This window comes from Chelonia mydas, chromosome 7, assembly GCF_015237465.2.
Source record: "Chelonia mydas isolate rCheMyd1 chromosome 7, rCheMyd1.pri.v2, whole genome shotgun sequence".
Lineage (NCBI taxonomy): Eukaryota > Metazoa > Chordata > Testudines > Cheloniidae > Chelonia > Chelonia mydas.
The window spans coordinates 116852524-116876043 of NC_057853.1; the positions used below are offsets into that span (position 1 = coordinate 116852524).

General features: G+C 47.6%; 1 protein-coding gene across 1 annotated transcript in view; it reads right to left on the bottom strand.

Annotated features, from left to right (window-relative positions):
* SORCS3 (sortilin related VPS10 domain containing receptor 3) overlaps window positions 1-23520 on the bottom strand; it is a 501281-nt gene that overhangs the window by 126100 nt on the left and 351661 nt on the right. Inside the window, exon 6 of the mRNA XM_037905076.2 lies at window positions 13601-13665. Coding sequence (XP_037761004.1) covers window positions 13601-13665 — 65 coding nt within the window. The remainder of the gene's footprint in view (window positions 1-13600; window positions 13666-23520) is intronic.

Here is a 23520-nt window from a genome sequence, read left to right on the forward strand (position 1 = left end):
AGAGATAGTTAAGGGAGGTCTACAAAATCATGAAGTGTGGAGAAAGTGAGATTAGGGAAAGTGATTAGGGAAGTGTTATTTACCCCTTCACATAACCACAAGAACCAAGGGTCACCTGATGAAATTAATAGGCAGCAGGTTTAAGACAAACATAAGGAAGCATTTCTTCACACAACACACAGCCAACCTGTGGAAACTCTTGCAATGGGATATTGTGAAGGCCAAAAGTATCACTTGGTTCAAAAAAGAACGAGATAAGTTCATGGAGGATAGATCCATCAATGGCTATTAGCAAAGATGGTCATGGATGCAACCCCGTGCCCGTAGTGTCCCTAAACATCCACCTGCCAGAAGCTGGGGCTGGACTACAGGGGATGGAGCACTCAGAATTGCCCTGTTCTGTTCATTCCCTCTGAAGCATCTGGCACTGGCCACTGTCGGAACAGGATACTGGGCTAGATGGACTATTGGTCTGACCCAGTATGGCCGTTCTTATCTTTGTGTCACTTTGGGTAATTCACTTAACCTCTTTTTGCTTCCGTTTCTCAACATGTAAAAAAGTGGCCAAGCAGGGAGACAGATGAAGCTGAATTCTTTAGTAGGATTTGAGATCCTTGGCTAGAAAGTGTCCTAGAAAGGCACAGTGTTATTTATGTCATGTGTGTCTAAATGGGTGTGTATCAGATAGGACAGAATTTGATTATACACAGTGTTATTGTAGTCGGAGCACTAGAGAGGGTTTTACAAAGCAAGAATTGCACCAGCCATGTAAGTAAACTTGACAGTCAGGTAGCCAGCCAGTGGTGCTGGGACTAGGGGTGCTGCCACGCCCCCTGGCTTGAAACAGTAATAACAGTAGTAATAACAAACACCAAAGACATGGTTTCCATCATCAGCACTCCCACAAAAACAATTATTCCAGCACCCCTGCCCCCAGCGATCCTCACCTGCCAGGGACCAAACCTGGAACGCTGGCCTTTACACTGCTTTACCAAAACCCCAGTTGAGGGACAAAATGAAAACAGCACTGGGAGGACACCTGCCATGATGGCACATTTCTTCTTGACAGAGGACGTTTTCTGCACCCTCGAGTTTCAAGTACTTGCAGACTTCTCTACAAAATGCCAGGACACTTAAAATGGGAGAAAACAGAGAGTTTCCAAGGAGTGAGGTGAACAAGATGCCATGGTTTTGGTTCACACCACGTGAAGCCACTTCATAGCCCTTAAGATTCATTCGGAAAGTCCAGCTGGCTAGAACCCAAAACGGCAAAGGGGAAGCTCAAATAAAACCATCACATTGGGTTAAGCTCCAAGTATTACACATAGGATCTTTTGGCCCTGAAAGCCTGCTTCCAGCCTCAGAGTCTGGGCCTCTCCAGAGTCAGCAAAAGGTTTTGCTCTGTGTTTCGATGGAAGATTCTTGGGACCCCACTAATGTTTCTATTAAACTTAGCTAATTGTGTTTCCATGCTCAAGCCCAAGACTGGACGGGTTTTGCAAAGTTCCAGGTTCTATAGTACAGCTCTACTGAAAGCATCGGGCAGGAAGGAAAGGAGCCCCTGGGAAATGAAAGGGAGAATATAAAGCAGCATTGCCTACAAAAGATGAAAAATGGGCCCTGAAGGTAGCAGAAATTCCTCTATTAGAGGTTCGTTCTGGGAAGCGTCGCTAAAGGCTTCAGAGTAACAGGCTCTAGCATGGGTTTTGGGCAGAGGTATTTCAAGGTGGCGGAGACTACAATGCTGGCTCTGAGCAGTTGCACCGGGAACTTAAGTGCAATGGAAAACGCACGGTTAGTTCTGGGCAGTGCCACTGATAAATAAAGTGTAACAGAAACTACCACACTCACTCCAGTCCCAGCACTGAGAATTTCATCGTAATAAAGCATGTCGCGCTACATTTCCACTCCAGCAATGTGCATTCATCGCAAGTGCGCTTCCCTCCTGTCTAGATCTGGAAAACTAGCTCTAGCCACTTTAGGAGCTCCCTTCTGCTCTCTGCTCCCTCTGCGCTAGTCTCTCTTTCGGTAACGTGCTTGTTTCTGGGTTTCCCACAGGAGCCTCTACTCTACTCCCCATGGCTACTTCACCCGCTCTTGTCTCTTGCTAGACTCCTTACTCCAGGGCAGGATCTCAGGGCTTACTCTCCCGCTGGACTGCTGTCATAAATATAAAGGGAAGGGTAACCACCTTTCTGTATACAGTGCTATAAAATCCCTCCTGGCCAGAGGCAAAACCCTTTCACCTGTAAAGGATTAAGAAGCTCAGGTCACCTAGCTGGCACCTGACCCAAAATGACCAATGAGAAGACAAGATACTTTCAAATCTGGAGGGGGGAAAAAGGGTTTTTCTGTCTGTGTGATACCTTGGCCGGGAACAGATCAAGGATGCAAGCCCTCCAACTCCTGTAAAGTTAGTAAGTAATCTAACTAGAAAATGCATTAGGTTTTCTTTGTTTTGGCTTGTGAAATTCACTGTGCTGGAGGAAATGTGTATTCCTGTTTTTGTGTCTTTTTGTAACTTAAGGTTTTGCCTAGAGGGATTCTCTATGTTTTGAATCTGACTGCCTGTAAGATTATCTTCCATTCTGATCTTACAGAGTTGTTCTCTTATCTTTTTTTGTTCTTCTAATAAAGTTCTGTTTTTTAAGAATCTGGTTGGGTTTTTTGGGTCTTAAAAATCCAAGGCTGGTTTGTGCTCATCTTGTTTATTCTCAAACCTCCCCAGGAAAGGGGGTGTAAGGGCATGGGGGGATATTTTGGGGAAATAGGAACTCCAAGTGGTCCTTTCTCTGTTCTTTTCCTAAATCACTTCGTGGTGGCAGCATACTGTTTAAGGACAAGATGAAATTTGTGCCTTGGGAAAGTTTTTAACCTAAGCTGGCAAAAATAAGCTTAGGGGGTCTTTCATGAGGGTCCCCATATCTGTACCCTAGAGTTCAGAGTGGGGAGGCAACCTTGACAACTTCCTTCTTCTCCTTGATAACCTACGTTATCCCAGGGAGTGACTGCCGCCCCCTTTCGGCTTTCCGTCTCCTGGCTTTATAGTGCTTTCCCAGCCCTTCCCCAGCTGGGCTTCACTGTTAATGAACCCTGGCCCTCTTGCTCACAGGTGATGCCTGGTAATCTAATTGGCCTCTCAGGCCCTCACTAACTTTAGCAGGGCTGCAGTGGGGTGCACACCCCAGCACGCACCCTCCTTCTCAAGACTGTCCCCCATGTGGGCATGGATGCCTTCCGCCCTGGAGTTGCTGGAGCTGGGCCTTCTCCAGGCTACCCAGCAGGAGCACCAGTCGGCCCTTTTCTTCCATACCATCCCGGTTCTTCTCCCCCAGGAACTCTTGGTCCTCTGCAGCTGCTCACAAGCCCAGCTCTGCAGCTACTTAGCATCTCCTGTATTATTTTTGCTTGCTCCAGCAAATCCCACAGCGCCCTTCCCGTCATGGTCTGTGTTCCTGTCGGGGACTATTTCCTTTCTGGGCTTGTCCCTGTTTCTGTCTGGTTCTTCTCCCTGCCAATCTTTTAACTCTGTGCAACCCCCTACCAAGTGCATGGATTCAATGTCTGCAACGTTCACAGTCACCAGCACCACCACTTCTACTTTGCCTGCCTCCTGCATACTCCAGATACAGGACACACTCGCTTTTTTTTTCTACATTACTGGGGCCGACGCCTTCCTTTTTGTTACCCTACAATTTCCTGAGAGGGCAGTGCCTTTTTATATGGCCAGTTTCTCAGCACCCAAAACAAATCCTCATCCTTGCCTTGTCAGTAGGCCATGCTTCTGCATCCTTCTGTCGAGCCCCTCCTCTCCTGGGATAACCTTCTCCTCACAGTTCATATAAGGGTTTGCTCTTTTTATGTGCCCTTGTCGGCCACAGGCAAAACGTACCCCAGGTTGTGCCTCTGATCTCCTGGCCCCCGTATACCTTTCCCTTCCCTGCTTCCTCTGACCCCTAGTGGTTTCCTTTCTCAGGATCTCTATAAGCTACCTCTGTTACCACACCAAGGTCACCAGCTGCTTTCTCAGCTCAGCTTGCTCCTCCTTCTGCCTTGGCTGGGTCTCCCAAAGTTGCTGGAGGACTGCCTCCACAGCCCCTGGAGCTCCCAAGGGAACTCGGGTAACCCCGTCTGCCCCTCCATATGCCAGCTTGGGAGTATAGACCTGAAGGGTTCCACGCACTGTGGTTCCATTTTCTTACCTAAACGACCCCATCTTCCCCTTGTGTCTAGGGGGGATAGTCTGTCTGCATTTCCCCGCCAATTGTAACAGGTTCCCCACTCACTGCTAGTGTGTCTCCTTGTGTCTAGATCTGGGTGGTACTGCGTGTTGTCGTCCCCCCCCCCCCCCGCAGGTGTCTCTTTTCTGGTAACTTGCCCGTTTCTGGGTTTACCACAGAAGCCTACTCTACTCCCCATGGCGACTTCCCCCCTGCCTGGACTCTTGCTAGACTCCTTACTCCAGGGCACAATCTCAGGGCTTACTCTCCCCCTGGACTTCCTCTTTGTCCCTGACAACTGCCCTCACCCCAGGGAACGACTGTCGCCTCCTTCTCCTGAAGCCCTCTTATCGTTTTCAGCCTCCTGGCTTTATAGTGTTGGCCTTCCCCAGCTGGGCTTCACTCTTAATGAACCTGGCCCTCGCTCTTGTAGTTGATGCCAGGTAACCTAATTGGCCTCTCAGGCCATCATTAACCCTATCAGGGCTGGTGTGCAGTGCACACCCCAACACAGGTGGATAAAAACAACCTTCGAAGGTACATATAGTGTTATGTCACCCACAGATGTTAACATCCCAGCGTGCATGGCACGACTCTCTGCAGATCTTTTCTGCACCGAGCATGGGAAGACCAATGGGAATGGTGGTATTTTTAGAAGCCCTTTACCACAGTACAGTCACCCACACAGTCGGTTGGATATTCTTATCCCCACACACACTGGCTAATTTGCTGATGGTAAGTCACAAAAAAGAAGGAAGGGGGGGGGGGGAAGGATCAAGTGTTGACATGACAACCAGCTTTCTGCCTACTGGGAAATGTGTCATTTTGAGTGTGTTACACTAGTAATCAAATTTATACAAAGAAGGGCACCTGCTTAACATTCACAGAAAGGTAGTGGTTTTTTCCCCCTCTGCCTATGTTCCATTTTGTTTCTTATTTAGTTTTATTTGACACAATGAAGTGCATGAAATAAAACAAATCTTCAAATCTGACAGATGCTGGATACAATAATGAGCTCGTCTCCCTTCCTGGGGCAGACATTCTATCCCATGGCCTGACAGGAAATGAAAAGATAATTTACTAAATATTGAGGATTAAACATGACTGGCTATACTAAGAAATAGCCCCATTCAAGCAGGAGGTAAAATGATGACATTCACTGCAATAAGGCCGGAAACAGATTTCACAATGCAAAAGGATCAGATTAAAGACACACCTGAACCAAAAGCTCAGATCTGAACGTGCTCAGACTTTGGGAAAGTCCAGAATCCAAGAACTCCGAGGCCAGAAGGGACCATTATAATGGTGTAGGCTAACCTCTTGCCTACCACAGGCCAAAGAGTCTGGGAGCAGGACTCCAACCTGGGTGTCCCACCTAGCAGGGCAGAGCACAAACCATTAAGCTGTTGGGCAAAAGGAGGAGTCTGGAGCTATCTGAGGATGGTTTTGACCCTCTGATCTCTAGGTTTGGGGCCTGGCACATGCCTGCTTCACTCACCCCTCTATTTCTGGGGATATTTGCAGACTGGGCTCACCTCTGTATCAGAAAGTGCATGAAATGTAAATACAGTGGGACAGGGTTGGTGGAAGGTCAAACTGTAAACCTCCCATGGGATTTGGGGGTGAAAGGGTTCAAAAGGTTTCCAGCAGCTTGGGGGCTCAGCGAGTCTCATCTCTAGTCTGAAAGAATACCTCTCCACACTGACTCCATGTTGCTAGAAGACCTCTCCATGCAACTGGTTCTCAACCCTCACCTCAAGGCAAAGTTAGGAGGCTTTCTGGGGACAAGCAGGGAGGAAGGCAGCCTGGAGGGGGCCAACCCTCTTGTCAGGGAGAAGGAAGGATTGGAAGTTAATGGAAGGTTTGAATGGCTTGGGGCAGGTTTGCCACACTCTGGTCTGACACTGTCCTAAATCTTGCTGCATGCTTGCAGTAGGTGCTTTCATTGCAACCCGAGAGAGGAGGAGAACTGGCACAGACCACAGACGTGGGTCCCGATCTGCAAAATCTGGCTCTGGACTTTGTCTAAGGGTATGTCTATACTGCAAACTCGGGGTATGATTGCAGCTCGTGTAGATAGACCTGAGCTGGCTTTAATCCTGCTAGCTCAGGTCCCAGAGCAGTGCAGACATGGCAACCGGGACTGGACAAGCTCACCTGGAACCCTGGGTAATCACTCGTGGCACTAGTTCACACTGAAACCGACGCTGCTACAGCACCCGAGCTACCTCTATTCAAGTTAGCCCATGCTGCAATCACACCCCACACCGGCAGTGCAGACATCTCCTTAGTCTCGGCTGCCGTGGTTTGCATCGAGGCTTATCTCTACCCATTCATTTTAAACTAGGTTAATAAACAGGCTTGTTCTAGGGCTGCGACAAGAGCCAGAAAGGACAGCTGAGACACCGACCCCTTTCTTGTCCTGGAGGTAGGATATACACATCTCAGGAGATTTCCAGTCCAGTTTTGCAAAGCCAAGAGGCTAGGAGACATTTGGATACACATACACTTGTGCTCAAACTATATCACAGAACCTTTAAAGATTCGGCCGTCATTAGTTGTGATGTGCTTGTGTTAACAGGAGGTTAGCTCCTGGGGTCTGGTTTTGATACATCATTGCTCGAGGTGACACATCTCACTACAAATGGGACACAAGAACTGCAGCTGCAAATAACATTGCAAAAAAATGTTTCACCCAGCGCCAACTGGAAGACTGAGCCAATCAAGGATTTGGGCTGTCTTAAAATGTGTGTGGCCTTTATAATGCACTACACTGCTACTTTCTCAGTTCATTTGTCTGTGAAGCAACGTGGACACCTAGTGGCTTGGAGGGATTGTGACAGCCTTGTATTTTCTATTTTCATTGCCTTGTGAAAAAATTCTCCTACCAACTTTCCTTACTTAGGATTCCAGAGGACCCATGCACCTGATGGGTACAGGATAGCAGGAGTCCTTGTAAATGCCTGCTAATCATATGTATCATCTTACAATGGAGGATCTCAAAGCACTTTACAGACGTTAATTAACATGGCTTCACAATACACCTGGGAAGTGGGTAGGTTTTCACCCTGTTGGGGACACTGGGACATGGCCACTAGGTAACTCGAGGGGATGGAAGACCACGAGTGTCGATGAAGCCCCCTCGCACTAGGCCCAGGTGTCCTGCCCCCACCCCCCCCGCCTGGAGGCACTCGCAGCAGCTCTGCGTACTAGGCCCAAGTGTCCTTGGCCCCCCCGCCTGGAGGCACTCACAGCAGTTATGCTGAGAATCTGCAACAATATGCTGCAGAGTCAGACTGCCTGAAACTAAGCAAGGCCAAACAGGGCAGATATGGAAGAACAATGCTGAATAAAGCAGCTTTATGTATGGTTTAACAAATGATACAGAGAACCAGGGAACTAGCTGGGAACTGGATTGGCTGGCTATATGGATACTTGGGGCAGCTTGCTATTGGATAAGTATGCTGGGAAAAAGGATGTATAAAAGCCTGTGTAACTTCCTGCTCTGAGTACAGAATTTGAGATTCAAATCTCCCTGTACCTTTTTGAAGCTTCAAATAAACTTTTCTGCTTCTCCACCCCGTTGTGATTATTGGGTGTAGCACACCGGGTAACGAACCAACTCAAGCTGTTGTTCAGCCTCTCGGCACTGGGTGCCGGCAACAACCCCATTTGACAGATGGAAAGATAGGTACAAAGAAGTGAAGCGATTTCCCCTGAGCCAGTGGCAGAGCTAGGGAAGGAGTCCTGCCTCACCGCTCCTTGCGCTGACAGCCTGGAAGATGCATAGAGGCTTGCAGGGGAAATAAACAGGAGGAGATAAACTGAAGATCTTTCTCCAGTAGGTGGGTCCCCCTCGGATGAGAGGGATGATCAGCTGAACCTGTCAATGCACAGAAAGCTGAATAGGTCAGACCCACGTGGCAGGTGAACATCAGTCATGAGAGATACTTGACATCAAGACTCCTAGTGACTTCCACTGCAAACCAAAGGGAAAAGGGAGGAAAAGATTCAGTCTCTCCCCTGCGAGAATATGAAGTGAGAAAGAAAGCAGAGTTTTTCTCAAAAGGCCCCAGAGCTCCCTTTGATAGCTTTAGTTAGATATCCTGAGGGCTCTGTTCAGAGACTTTCGTGAACCCAGTTTATCCCCAGTCCTGACATGAAAAAAGCCTCACCAGCACCTTACTGTCTGCATCTGTCTCAGGACCCCACCCATGCCAAACACTGTCTGCATCTTATTGGAAGGCAGCAGAATTGCTGCACTAAAGAAGATATTACCAGTCTAAAGCCAACCCACCAGAAAGGGGAGCCCACAGGGGCAGCACTGAACAGTCTGTGCGGGGTCTACGAAGTACCACCATGCACTGTACTCCTGCAGCTGGTTAGAAACCCTTATGCTATTGGGACAGGTAACTGGTCCCTGCTTTTTTGAATGTAGGCAATGTACCCACAATGCATTTCTCCAGCAGGGCCCCATTGGCTCAGCAGGGCCATTGCCAGAATAATGGGCCAGACCCTGCATAGCAGCACCAGGAGCCAGACCCTCTCTCTCTATATGCCTCTGCTCAGGGGATAACTAGCATCCCAGTGGAGATCTGAGTCCCTGCTCCCTCTGAGACTGAGCACTTGGTGAGGGAGGAGAGGGGCTTGGGGAGGTCAAGGATATGGCTCTCCCTAGGAGACAGAAGAATTGGCTGGACACAGAGGGAAGTATACTGCAGCCTCTTCAAGGCTGGTGCAGCAGCCCTGCCATTGTATGCTGCCCGGTTGCCTCACTCGTGTTAATACACCCAGCATGATATTAGCCTTTTTTGCAACCGTATCATTGTAACAGGGTTCTCACCCCCTGCTAGTGCCCTGCCTCGTGTCTAGGTCTGACACCGTAGCTCTCGCTACATCGGGTGCCCCTTGCTGCCTATTGCTTGCTCTGTGATAGTCTTTCTTCTGGCCACTTGGCCTCCAGTCAGGCCACCATTTACTCCCACTAGACAAGCTCTCTGTATGCGGTCTCAGGCAATTTTCAGTTCCAACTCCAGGTCCTGTGCCACCTTGCCAGTGGCTACTACGGGAACCTAGCCCCACCTGCTACTCCAGGTTCCAGCCCAGGGACCCTATGGCTAGCAACCTAGGTCTGCTCAGTCTCAGACCCTATTGCTATTTCTCTGAGCTCCTTCCTACCACATCCCTCTATCTCCTTGCCTATTTCTGGGTTTTACCACTGGAGCATCCTCTGCTGCGTAGCTCCCAGTAGTTCCCTGTGGCTATTTCACCCCTCTCAGCCTCTTGTAAGACTCCCTAGGCCCTGGGGTCCTGCCCTGAGCTATCTCCCCTTAGCTTTCCTCCTTGTCCCCCCAGCGCTCTTTTTCTCTAGGGACTGACTGCAGACCTGCTCCCTGCAGCCTCTTCCTGCTCTCACTTCCTGGCTTATGCTCCTACCCCAATTCTTCCCCCAGCTGGGTTTCATCTGCCATTAGTATTTACCAATCCCTGGCTTCCCTCCAGGTGCCACATATAAGGTTAATTGGCCCCTTCTGGCCCACGTGAACCTGGTCAGGGCTTGTGTGGAGTGGACACCCCATCACAATCCCATTGTTGACTCCTAGTCAGTTTGTGATCACCCATAACCCCCAGATCCTCTTCAGCAGCGCTCCCGCCCCGTCTTACTCCCCATTTTGTAGATGTGCGTTCAATTCTTCCTCCCTATGTGTAGTACTTTGCACTTGTCTTTATTGAATTCAACCTTGCTAAGCAATTCTCCAATTTGCCAAAGCCGCTCTGAATTCTAATCCTGTCTTCAAAGTGCTAACAAACCCCGCCCAATTTAATATCATTGGCAAATCTCATGCCCATACTCTCCACTCCATTAACCAAGTCATGAATGAAAATACCGAATGGCGCTGGACCCAGGACAGACCCCTGCCGGATCCCTGTAAATACATCCCCCCCATTTAACAGCAAACCATTGACAACTACTCTCTGAGCAGGGTCTTTCAACCCCATTTGCACCCACCTCACAGTAATTTCATCTATCCCACAGTTTCCTAGTTCGCTTATGAGAATCATGTGGGACTGTGTTAAAAGCCTGAGTAAAATCAAGATGATCATATCAAGTCTACTTCTCCCCCCTACCCACTAGACCAGTAGTCGTGTCAAAGAAGAAGATTAGAGTGCTTTTGCATGATTTGTTCTTGACAAATCCATGCTGGCTCTTATTTATAATCCTATGATGCTCGGGGGGTTTACAAATTGATTGTTTAATAATTTGTTCCAGTATCTTTCCTGGTACAAAGTTAGAAGGTCTGGTCTGTAATTCCCTGGGTCCTCTTTGTTCCCCCTTTTTTAAGGATCGGTACCATGTTTGCCCTTCCCCAGTTCTCTGCAACCTCACCCATCCTCCATGAGTTTTCAAAGATCATTGCTAACAGGTCTGAGGTTGCTTCAGCTTGTTCCATACCTGCCCTAGCATGAATTTCGTCAGGCCCTGATTTCATCAAGGAGTCGGTCTAGCAGAACTGGGGTGCTATACACAGAAGTACAGCAAGGAGGTCTCACCTAAACTCATCCCCCCCACCCTACTTCAGTTCCTTGGGGCAGGGACTGCCTTTTCATTCTGTATTTGTACAGCGCCTAGCGCAAAGAGATCCCAATCCGGGACTTGGATGCCTGGGTACTATGGTAATACACATAACATCTCCTATGGGTTTGTCTCTCAGAAGAGGATCCCTGAGCCACTCCGCATCTACAAGAAGCTCTACAAACGTCTCCACAGAGAAAGCGTTCTTGCACGGTGCTCTAGAGGTGGAAAGGCTTGGAATCAACCAGGCCTATCATTCACAGAACCTCATGAACATTTACAGAGACCGAACACGGTGATAGACAGTCCTTGTGTCACAGGTCTGACACTTTACATAGACAAGAGAGACAAAAGGTGGGAGCGGAAACAGCAGGAAGATGTCTTGACCCAGGTCACACAGCAGATCAGTGGCAGAGCCACAGAGAGACCCTAGATCTCTCACCTCCATCATAACACCATCCTCAGCAGATGTCCCGTGTCTCATTTCCATGGGTAGAATGCAGGAGATCTTAGCCACGTTCCTAGAACCACTCCCGTCCACATTACACATTTAACCAGGCTGTAGCTGGGCCAGGACACAACTGTATTTTCACTCACTCGGTTGCAGCTCTAGCATTAGATCGGCACCTGGGGCAAATCAGTGTAGCTCCACTGTCCTCACAGAAGGGAACACTGGGATCACCTAACCTGCCTTCTGCATCATGCTGGATAGGGAATGGCACCCAGACATTCCAGGATAAGTGGCGCTAAGCCAGCTCACACCAACAGAGGCTCTGCCATGTAGTCTAGATGGAGATTGTATTGTTTCCCTGGAGTGCAATTGCTGGGAAGTCCATGGCTATTAAACACACAAGCTAACATTAAAAATCACACTTACAGCTACACAGCCGCCTTTGTAATGGGCTCCGCTGGGGGAGAACGCGGCTTTGGATAGCCTTACGCACCATCCCCCATTGGGACCCACGAGAAGAACTCCCATCATAACCCATTATCTCCTGATAACGCCTGCAGTTCTTGGGGACTGCTGTTTGCCATGGCCCCATTTTGCTGGCTCTGCTGTTCAAGCCTGTCTCGCTGGAGAGTATTCAATACCATCGATGGCCAAGCTCAAAATGCTGAATTTCTACATTACAAATAAAGCAAGAAAGCAAGACGTGGCGGAAGATCACTGTCTACAGCGCAACAGAGACATGAGGACACCTACTTCCCCAACACGCGGTGTCCAAATCGCTGGGTAAGCAAGCTTAGAGTGAGTTTGAATCCATGCTCCATTAGGAGTTTGATTCTCCCCCCCACACACACTTCTATCTGTGTGTGCAATAGAAAATGCACAAAAGAGAGAACCTGGCGGCTTCACCAGCTTGCTGCCCCATTTTACTGTATTGTTGATGTGGAGCTTTTATTGCCTGGTGATTTTTTCAGAAGGGGATGGTACCGATCTCCCTGCTGAAGGGCAGAGCGACGCCAACGGGAAGTTTCAGAAGAAGTGTCGCTTTAAGGAAATGACAGTGGATTTAAACAGCATGAGACCTGTAGTGTAGCACATTAAAATGTAACAGGGTCTGCATCCAACAAAATGTAACTCCCGTTCCCCCTGAAAAAACCTGCCCAAATCAACCACTTCCAAAGGAACCCTCTCTGAGTGGACCTTGGGGGCTGAATTCCCCATCCACCACCCCACAGTAATTGCTGCAAAAGGTGTGTGCTGTCCCCACGTGCCCCCTTGTGGCCTGGAGCACTGCTGGTCTGTCCATCTTAATTTCTCCATGTGGGATGTCAGTAAGTTGACTGTAAAAGGATCTGGACCAGAGGAAGCCAAAACCAAACTAATGAAAAGTCTGTCCCCTTTAGCAAAGTGTTGGGAAAGGCATAACGTAACAAGAGTTCATGAAGCCATCACTCAGGACTCTGTTTCAGGGCTCCCAGACTTAAAGTCCACAAACCAAGTCTCGAACCATGGTCAGGCTAGTCTCTGGAGCCTGAGATAGCCCATTACAGCCTACACAGCGTCTAGTCCCCCGTCCAGCTTCCTGCTCCAGTTTAAACATGCCAGCCCTAGGGCACCGCATGGAGCCTCTTTGATTACACCCAAGCTGTTTCGCTTGTGAGCTCCTGGCTGTCCCTAAAAGGGGTAGTACACTCCTTCCTATGCAGTCTGCCTTTCTAATCCCTCCCCCTGCCAAAGGGACACACATAGCATTGCACTGAGGTGTTAAGCAGCTGCCAAGCTCCACCCCAGAGGTGGTTGCATTGCAGCACTGTGATTCCTGGACATGATTTGTAAAGCCTTTGGGAGATCCTTACGAAAGAAAAATGCTATGGAAATGTAACTTTACTTGTTTGCAATACAGCCTATCCACCTGGTTAGCAATTAATTATGCATGAATCCAGTCCACTCCAGAAGTGGCTGGATGCATTTCAACGACGGAGGTAAGTGATTATTGTTTTCCTCTTTAAGTCAGTGTTCCAGCACTGCACCTGCTGAGGCTGGCAAGGAAGTGCCCACCACCATGTACTGCACAAACAGAAAAGATCCACGGAGTGCGAGTGCGTTTTGGTGGGGGGAAGGGTTCCTTTGTGAATTTATATGGGGATCCAGTTCTCAGAGACAAGTAGGATTATAAGCAATTTGTAACATGTTGTTATCCATTATGAGCCAGATTTACCGACACAGTCCAGCTGCTTTGTGCCACTCTGCAGATGCAAAGAAGCCATCCAGCATGATGCTGGTGAATTTTCCCCTATGTTATTCATGGAACGTAATTGATAATGACACTTATTATCAGCAGCGGGCTCAAGCACTCACGTCCATCAGCTGTCCGGGCTTCCATGTGCACAAGGTCAGGCTCCTTATCCAAACCCATTACGGACCTGGGGAAGAGAAGGAAAGAGAAGGCGACCAGTGAGATTAAAAGCTGTGACCGCATGTGAAGAGGGCCGGTAATGCCAAAGCAGCTGCCATCGCCCCCATTATAACAGGCCACCTTGGAGCACAAGTAGATTGAACACATGAAGACTCCACATAAGCAGCAAGCTGCAGGAACCATGTCGAGTCTGTCTGCATAGGAGCTGGAAGGCATAGTTCCCAGCTCACGGAGACTCACATGCACAAGCTCCCACTGAGCTACCCCACGAAAAACAGAAGTGTAACAGAGATGGCACAAGTGTTGGGAGGAGCTAGCTGTCCCAAGGATGATCCCATCGAGACTCTGGGCACATACTCAGGTGGCGAGCCCTGCCTGCCGCTCGCACCACCATGGCTACACATCTGGTTTTAGCACACTAGCTCGATCACCCTGAGCTGGAAATTACACCAGCCAGCTCCAGTGCAAACATTCCCTTAGAGTCTAAGACAAGGGTGATCATCCCTCATCCTTTGGAGTGTACACTGATCACCACAAAAGTCAGAGAGGACCTTCCTCTGGAGTGCAGAGCACTCACAATTGGTTACGTGCCTCAGGGTTTTCTTGCCTTCATCTGAGGCAGAAGGATGCTGGCTACTGCTGGAGGCCAGGGCACCCACCTGCATGGACCTTCATTCTGACCCGTTATATCAAAGCCTACTCTTCACACAGGGATGAGCCCAAGATGGCCACAGCTTCCTGCAGCTCCCATTAGCCGGGAATGGCGAACCGCAGCCACTGGGACCTGCAGGCGGCCGTGTAAATGTAAAGAACTGTCTGGCGGCCTGCCAGCAGATTACCCTGACAGGCCGCATGCGGCCCATGGGCAACAGGTTGCCCACCACTGCTGTAAACCCTGCCTATGATGGAAACCACTTCAAGCCAGGGGTTATGGCAGCACCCCCAGTTCCAGCACCTATGAACTCACATATTCCCACAGTTGGTTAGATGCTGATCAGCGCTGGTGGTGCAGAAGCAATTATGTTATAAGACCTAATATGGAGCTGCAATAGATGAATTTGTCATTGTTTGTAAACAAAAGCAGCCATGTCAATTTCAGCTCCATTCAGAACATGTGGTCTTGAGGCAAACTATATATATATATATATGTAAGCAGAGTCAGGATGAGCTCCACCCTGACATCTGGTGGTGAGTTGTGGCAAGTTGTGGAAAAGAACTTCAGGGGCTGATCTCATTTGCATAGGCACACCCACCCCACCTATCATGAGCCCATAGCTGCCCAAATGGTCACTTTAGCTGTTGTGGGATCCCCAGTTTCTCTGTTATTGGGGCAGGAAGAATAAATTGTTATTACCCTGATTATGGGAATCAAGGACAGTGGAACTGTACTTGGCCTTTTGTTATGATGGAGGGACTCTCCATCCACTAAGTAGCACTCGCTAGGCAAGGGACATGGGTTCCAAAACTCACTGAATGGAGAGAGGCTGGGGACAGGTATTAGTATCTGGTGGTATGGACCCCCTAGTGAGGGCCTTGTGTGCTAATTGCACTGTCTCCTCTCCCTACTGTGGAATATCAGAGCTAATTTTGATTCCATGGGCCAATAGTGCACCAGCACTGAGGTTCCCCTGCTATAAGCTGAAATCACAAAACAGTTAAACTTACAAAGAGCTGAAATCACTGAGTGTTGTGTTAAGTAGTGGGGGGAGCCTGAAGATATATTGAGGAGCAGTTTGCGGGACAGCTGGCAGAGCAGAGCAGCTGGTGGAGTGGAGCAGTTTGCGGGATGCCTGGAGCAGCTCATGGGGGCAGCTTGTAGAATGGAGTGATTTGTGGGACAGCTGGTGGAGCGGAGCAGAGCCCCATGGAGAGGTGGGGCACTTGGCTTTGGACCACGTAAGGAGCCCCTTAACTCCCCCCCCCCCCACCATCTCCACCCAGGTTGGGAGGTAAAACTCTGCAGATAAACTTTCGAACTCTGGTGCTGCACTGACCAGGGACAGAGGTTTTTGGGTTGTTGGACTTGTGGGACTTTGGGTGACTTTGGGTTGCTGGACTCAAGAACCAAAGGAAAAGGATGTGCCCCAATTTGCGTGGGGTGGGTTTTTTGCTCATGGGTTGTGTTATGAATCCTGTTGGTGGTGTTTCCCCAACATAATGCCACATTGTTTCTCTCTGTTATTAAAAGGGTTTTGCGACACTCAGACTCTGTGCTTGCGAGAGGGGAAGTATTGCCTCTTAGAAGCGCCCAGTGGGGGTGGTATATATTTGTCCCAGGTCATTGGGTGGGGGCTCGAGCCGATTTTGCATTGTGTTATTGGAATGGAACCCCTAGATAGTGAACCTGGCCCTTGTTGCTGCCAACTCTGATGGGCAGAAGGGTTATATATATAGAGAGAGAGAAAAGATTTTCACCACCCTCCTCACATTAATTATTTTCTCAAGCAGCACCACTGATTTCAATAGGACTATTTGAGAAGTAAGGTACTAAGTGTACCTATCAGATTTTAGCCTTGTGTGATCATATAATTAAGCACTGTATCAAAATGCGACACACACTGGTGCAGAGTTAAGGTTACACTAGAGATGGTGGGGAAAAAATTGAAATTTTAACCCCCAAAATGTGATTTTTTCTTTTTTGCAAAAATCTGGGGTTTTTTAGACAAACTTAGAGTGGTTGAAATCTGTCAAGACATCAGCAAAAGAACTTTCAAAACTTTTCTGCCCCTTTCTCTCTAGCTGGCACATGCAACCTTAGCAGTGTCATTTCCTGACCACCGATTGCTCCACTTAGCTACCTTGACGTTCTTGTATTGTAGTTTTTGGCCTGGAATGTGCTTATGGTTTAGGGAACAAAGTCATGAGCAGTCAGACTTGAACGCCTTCTAGACAATGAAGGGCCAGATCCCGCAGCTGGTGTAAGGCTTGCACATCTCCATTTACTTCAGTGGCACTATGCTGACTTACAGTAGCTGAGGATCTGGCCCCAAGAGCTGACGATTGTGCTATATATCATTCAAGCGGTAATTTCACATAGATTTGCAATAACATCTCAAATTTTATCTGCGGCATGGAGGTCAAGAGCTACTGTAGCAGGAGTCAGTGAATTCAGCCCCTGATCTCCTAACAGAGGGTAGCAAGCTTCTGTAACCCTCCCCTATGGCATGTCACTATGGCCAAGAAATAAAGATAATGCTCTTCCCAATATACCTGTGCATCACACCTTTACCCAAGGTATTAGTGATTGTAGAAGCACTTACCTTATCTGGCATCAGGCCCTGCCTCAGTTTCCCCTTAATAATAGATCTTCCTTCAGGCTAACAATCCTTTATCAGGGCTTCTCATCCAACAGCTTCCTGCTCCCTGCAGGTCACTCTCCCTGACCATCTGCCTGGGAGGTCTGGAGAGCTGTCAACTTCCTGCCTCCCAGCTGGCCTCCTCTCTGAACTCCAGCCTTCTTAGCTGGCTGCTGTATTCTCCAGGCCTTCTGCCTGGGAGCTAAGAATAGCGTCTCTAGTCACAGAGCCCTCCTACTCCTCTGAGACATTCCCTGAGTGAACTCAGGCTGCCGTCCCTTTCTCCCAACAGGTTTGGTTCTGAGTCTCCAGCTTCCACCACATGACTCATTCCCTTCACCTGGGGAGGTGGGCTGAGCCTGACCCAGGTGCAGCTGAGCCCCACCCCTTTAAAGGGCCGGCTCACCTATGACTCTGATCTCTATACAGAAAACATAGGGCTAATTTCTGCAGGCTCACTAGAATTTTATGTATTTTAAAAGGATAAAACCTGAGTTAGTAGAATCTGATCATTCCTAAAACATAACACTGATTATACCCACTGACAGCTGGGGAGTGCCCCAAGTGGAGTTATAATGCACATTACACAAGCGCCGGAGAAGAACAAGTCTTCTGAAACATGCCAGTCTCTCCTGGATTTGCTATTATATGGGATCTAGTTGTTTCCTTAATTAGCTTTGACATCTCTGATGGTTCTATTCATAACAACAAAAAAGAGCAGTTGATACAGCAGCTCCTAATTATCCATCCATTCCTTTAATGCCATGCTGCAAACTCAAACGCTCCCGAAGCAATGCCAGGCAACCCTGAAATTGTGAGACCCCCCTCTCCCCCCCACACACACACAGTGTCTGCGAGAGGGTAACAAAAACTGAACAGGAGAGCCGCGCTCCCGTGGGAAATCCAGGCATACATCATCCCTATCCGCCCACCCCGAACCCAAGTCCTCCTCTTGCCTCAAAACCGCTGATGGCAGCAAAAATTGACAGAGTCCATACCATTTTGCTGGTTTCCCTGAGTATGTTCCCAATGGCAAGGCAGCTGTTACAGCTCTGCGGCGGTGCCAGTTCATGAGTGCTGGTATTTCCACCAAATGGTCTCCACTCGTTTTTTTGGAGAAGCTTTAAGCCAACAGTGTAACAAATTTGTCACAAACCCATGGACTGTTGAGCTTGGCAGTTGTCACCTGTACTGCGTAGCTTGGACGCTCAGAACTCCACGGACACAGCAGGGATAGAACCCACATCCTCCGGCTCCGAAAATACTAGCTCCTGACAAGAGGGGAATTGCCACTAGCTGAGAGCAATGTAGGACCTATGACACACCACCAAGCAGTTCTAATTCCACCCAGTAGGGAGCAGTAGATTCTCTCTCTCTCTCTCTCACCCACCCCCACCCACCCCGAGCCGTTCATCACAACATTTTCCTTTTTCGGCATGTATAAAATGGCTCCCCCGTTCCCCTCCCATGCCCTGGTCTGTCTGAAGGAGAGGCTCGGGTCTGGCAATGAAAGAAATGCCACATCAACAGCATCTGCAGGCACCCGTTCGTTTCCCTTATCGTCCATTTCTTTTCTCTCTACCTGTCATACCTGGGCTGGGGAACTAGAGCCTAGACAGGTTTCCGTATCCCGTGACCTACCTTCTACCAGTGTAGTTCTATGGAACCTGGTGTGACCCACAATGCAGGGTTTCCAATGCTCTTGAGCCAATGGCCTTCTGCCTTTCAGATGCATACAGAGAGGAGGAGGATTTAATTAAACTCAAAAGCAAGAGCCTGGCTTGGAAGAATGATAGCGTACCCCACCTTTGTATTCCTGGCAAGCGTTTTCACATCCTGCTCTAGGCGTAGCTCCGGTCCATGCCTTGTGCATACAGAGAATTGGTGCTACAGGTTAAGAACCAGCAATGCCCTATAACCCCAGGGGGCACTTCCACCAGGGCTAGTCGTCCTACCCTGCTTTGCTCATTTATCGCAACGCATCTGAAAAAGAGCTGGGGAAAGAGGCTGCAGCCAGAAATGATGGTAAAGGTCACATTCCTGACTGCCGCTGATGCAGGCTTCAGAACTGGGAGCCCGCAGCTAGTATTGCAGATGGATCAGGATTATTAGCCAATTAATAACTCAAACTGACTTAAAATCCCATTAGAAGGGACATGGTGGTTGCTTTTTTTCTTTTCAGCCCTGACAGCTCGTGGCTTTCCAGAGTCTTCACTCCCCTGTAGTTTCCTTTGGGTATTGAATTAAGTGTTCTTGACGGCTGAAGGACTGATAGTACCCAAAGCCATCTCCCTATCAGTATCTAGAGGGCAGAGCACTGTGCTTGGATGCACATTTACTGGGTTATTTGCTAACATTTCAACCCTGACCTGAAGGGACAGGGAGTGAGGGTGGGCCACAGCTGTTAAACCTCTTAGTTTCACACTTTTCTCTAAACTTCTGCTCCCAAGAAGCTTCCAAATGAACCGTGCTCAGAGCACGTACAACATGGTTCAGACCAGAATGTGAAACAAGTCATATATATGACACACGGAATGAAGAAACAGAGGACCAAATCCTCAAATGTGCCTGAGGAGATCTTGCCTTCTTGGCCTATATCTATTTAAAAGGCCACATGTCCGTCAGGCGAAATGCCATGGAAGTGATCAGTGTGGTATGTATCATTATACCCATTTTACAGACATGAGGCACATGAGGGTTAAGAGACCTATCTACAGTGATACAAGGAGTCAGAGTCAAGAACAGTACTCAAGACTTCTCAATGTCCAGTGCTACCGTGCAGCTACTATATCACTGGCCATACTAATAAGATTTGGAGACATTTGGCTGAGCAACCACGCCCATAGCTAATACCTTCTGGACTCTAGAAAAGGACAGCACCTGCTAATAGTGGAGAATGAAGCAGGTGGGAAATCCAGTTCCTCATTGGCCTCCTACAGTTACAGTACACAGAACACTGTTAGGTAGTTGGTGGGGTTGGGCAAGCAGCTCAGGTGAGTACACAACCACATTCTGAACCCAAACTTTTCAAAGTTATTATTCTGCAGACATGTCATGTCACAAAATGCCATGAGAGGGCCTTGTACGCAGGTGATCCACTGCGCTCAGAGATGCTAGAGGATTTGTCACTGGCTGGACAAACTTTGGGTTTAGAAGCTCAAGGTGAACTTCTTTAAGGTCAACCTCCCATCGTCTTTATTTTGCCTGCTAGCTAACTAAAAAGGGTCACATCAGAAAATGTTTTCTCAGGTAGGAAGGCACAGAGGCTGCTAAAAGGTAGGTCAAGCAGACAAATCGAAGAAGCAGGAAGAGAGATTGGAACGATGCCCTTTCCACTTTTGAATCCACAAGGAAAAATCTAACACAGAACAGCACAAATCTCTCCACTGTCACTGGGCAGGGGTTTGCGTGAATATTTCCTCCGGCTGCAGTCTCTGGGAGTCTGCTCTCCCCTTAAGTTTCATGGGTATCTCAGGGTCAACAGAAACTCATCAGGAGTCAAAAACAAATTTCACCTCAGTTTGCATCAGTTCCATAAATCAGTCCGTGAGTGCTTGGAACGGTGGCCCAGGCCAGCAAACCTCAGTGACCCCCCTGGTTAGGAGTCAGGTGCCAGGTGAGAGTTTTGCCAGTTATCTGACTGGTATCTGAACCATTGAGGTTCCTTGGCACAGCACTAGTCTAAAAAGAAATAGATTGTGAACATGGTAATGAGACTTCGACAAGATGCAGCCTTAGAAACTCAGCCAGCGTAGGCTGTGATGTCAGAGTGGAGGAACTAATCGCCGATAATGGAAAGGGACACGAGGAGTGGATGTGGACTACTCAGATGGATGTTTTGCAGTAGATTAGGACTACAAAGGAAAAGGAAAAATGTACATGTATAGTGCAACCATGTGTGGGGTGGAGGGGAGAAACATATCCCATTTTTTAGACAATCCCAATCAAATTAATGGCTGTTGGCAATTGGTCTGCTGATATTGGAACAATACGCTGCCGCAGAAGCGAGTAAACACTCAGACATTTGCAGGTGGTACAAGGCAGACAGCATGTGTGTCTAATCCGACCAAGATACACACCAGACGCACGGACACAGCCAGGCATGGGTGAAGCTGCTCCACATGCTAATCCAAACACTTCCTGCTATGTTAGGCTACACAGATCTTACTGCAGGCCAGCTGGTGAACTATACCTCCAACCCCAGCACAAACTGGGCCTCTTACTCCACACCACCTTGTGTCGCCACCTACACATCTGCACAGTGGCTGCACGGTGCCACCATTTTGATTTAGTAGCATGTTTTGCATAAGGGCAAATAACTTCATATGTGGCAAGGCAACGTCAAATCGGACCTTCTGTATGTTTACTAATATTAACTTCAGTCAGATCCATAACAGGCTCTAGCCTACAGAAAATAGGACATTACCCTCTGGGGCTGAATAACAGGAGACATTCTCGTAACAGTGTGAGACTGTGGTATGGTCTCCCAAAGGATAAGGCAGAAGCCCCATTATTTGGTGCATTTCAAATCAAGCTTGAAAAAAGCACACGGGAACATGCTGGAAGGAACTATCTTGCATTCGTCTCCAGGGAACGGATTTATAGTTTTCTTCAAGCTCTAATTTCTAAGACTCTACAGTTCTGGACGTCTGCAGGAATAATCACTAGGACGGTGAATCTGCAAGATAAGGCAGGAAGTTGTCAGGTGTCTACACTCAGCTAATTTTTTCACATCTGAACAGAGCCAACACGAGCTTGCTTGTTCAAAGCTTCCGAGGAATCTGGGTTTTTCTCTCCCCATAGTATTAATGAAAAAGGCACTGTACTTCACAGAAACTAAACAGCAGTTTAAAGGACTGTAGACGATTTGAAGAAATCTCTGAGAAGTGTTCTCTTACCAAACAAATCTGCTGATGTGTTTTTCCTCAGTTTCCTAATTCTTTATTACCAGGGAACTAAGAAACTGCATGAAAATATTCATAATGATTTATCTGCTTTTTTCCCATCTGCAGTCACCAGGATAGATTACAGTCTTCACCCTTTCAAATTCCTCCTGCCTACATTGCATTTATATTTCTTAACCTGCAGGGTGAATTCTGACGAATATCACCGAGTTCTTGTAAAAAAGGAAGGGGAAAAATCCCTTCTTCCAACACAGGAGGTATTTTAAAGGACCAGGTTTGTAGATGTAGCCTCATAATTTCCCAGCTGTAGTATGGACTGAGATGATTGCAGGTGAGGAGTAAGAACTGCAAACACACAAGCATTTTAAAACTATGATGAGAGCTAATAAAAAGTTCACTAAGGACTTTGCTATTGCACTTCAATTTTGCATGGAAGCCGCTAAATCCAGATCCTCTAAGGCACCTGACGCCAATTGCTTTCATAGAGAGTTAGAAGCTTAAATATGTTTGAGGGTCTGGGCCTCTGACATTACAGTGATGGATGACAGTAACAGATAGATTAGAGAGATCAAGATTTTTGTGAAAAAAATTTCACTTTTCCCTTGAAAAAATTCTAAAAGTCAAAGTTTTCTGACCAGCTCTATATTTGGCCAAAAAATGGGCAATTTTTAACAAAACTTTTTGTGAAAAATGTGACCCTTTTTTGTCAAAAATGTTCATTTTTCAATGAGCTCTAGTGCTAAGGGAACATGGCAGACTCTTAATGGACAGATCTGCTCGCTGTGTGAATTCACAAAAAGAAAAGGAGTACTTGTGGCACCTTAGAGACTAACAAATTTATAAAGCTTACTTTATAGACAAGCTAATCTGTTTTTTCACTCCCATTTGGTCTGCTGCTCCTAGGTGTTGAGGGAGAGGTTGGACTGGGATCATTGAAAAGCCAACCCAGATGGATTCATCCACTAGAACAAGGAAGCCTCAGCGGGTATATCTATACTGCAATTAAAAACCCACAGCTGGCCCAGACTCGGGCTAAGGGGATGTTTAAATGTGGTGGAGACATTCAGGCTCAGGCCGGAGAAAGGAAAGGGGAATTTTTGCAGGAAATTTGTGTTGCCGTCTAAATTTTCAATACATTAAAATGTTGGTTTCAGTTCACTTTTTGAAAAATGAAAATGAATGGTTTTCATTCTTCATTTCTCCTCAACCCCCTTTTCTCTCCCTTTGGGGAAAAAAAAACAACAAAAAAACAAACTGAGAGGGCTTTTGGATTTCTGGAAACCAAAATGAAACAGACAAACAAACTAAACCATTTCAAAATTGAACTCATATTTGTTTTGTTTCATAGAAAAACTGGACATTTCCATGGAAAATTTCAAAGAAAACAGAAATATTTGATTTTTGTTGTTGTTGAGGAAATACCATTTTTCAACCACCTTTACCTTGCAGTCAACGGCAGAGCTCAAGCCCAGATTTTTCGGATCGATTACCAGCTACAGCATGGATTTATTGAGGGACTGTAGGCCACCTTTCTGTGGCTCAGCTGGTCCATCACTAAAACGAGTATAATGCTTAATGTACTGTTATGAGGCCCATTTAGTTAATGTTTGTAAAGCTCGTGGAATCCTCATTTGAAAGGCCCTGTAGAAGTGGAATTGCTGT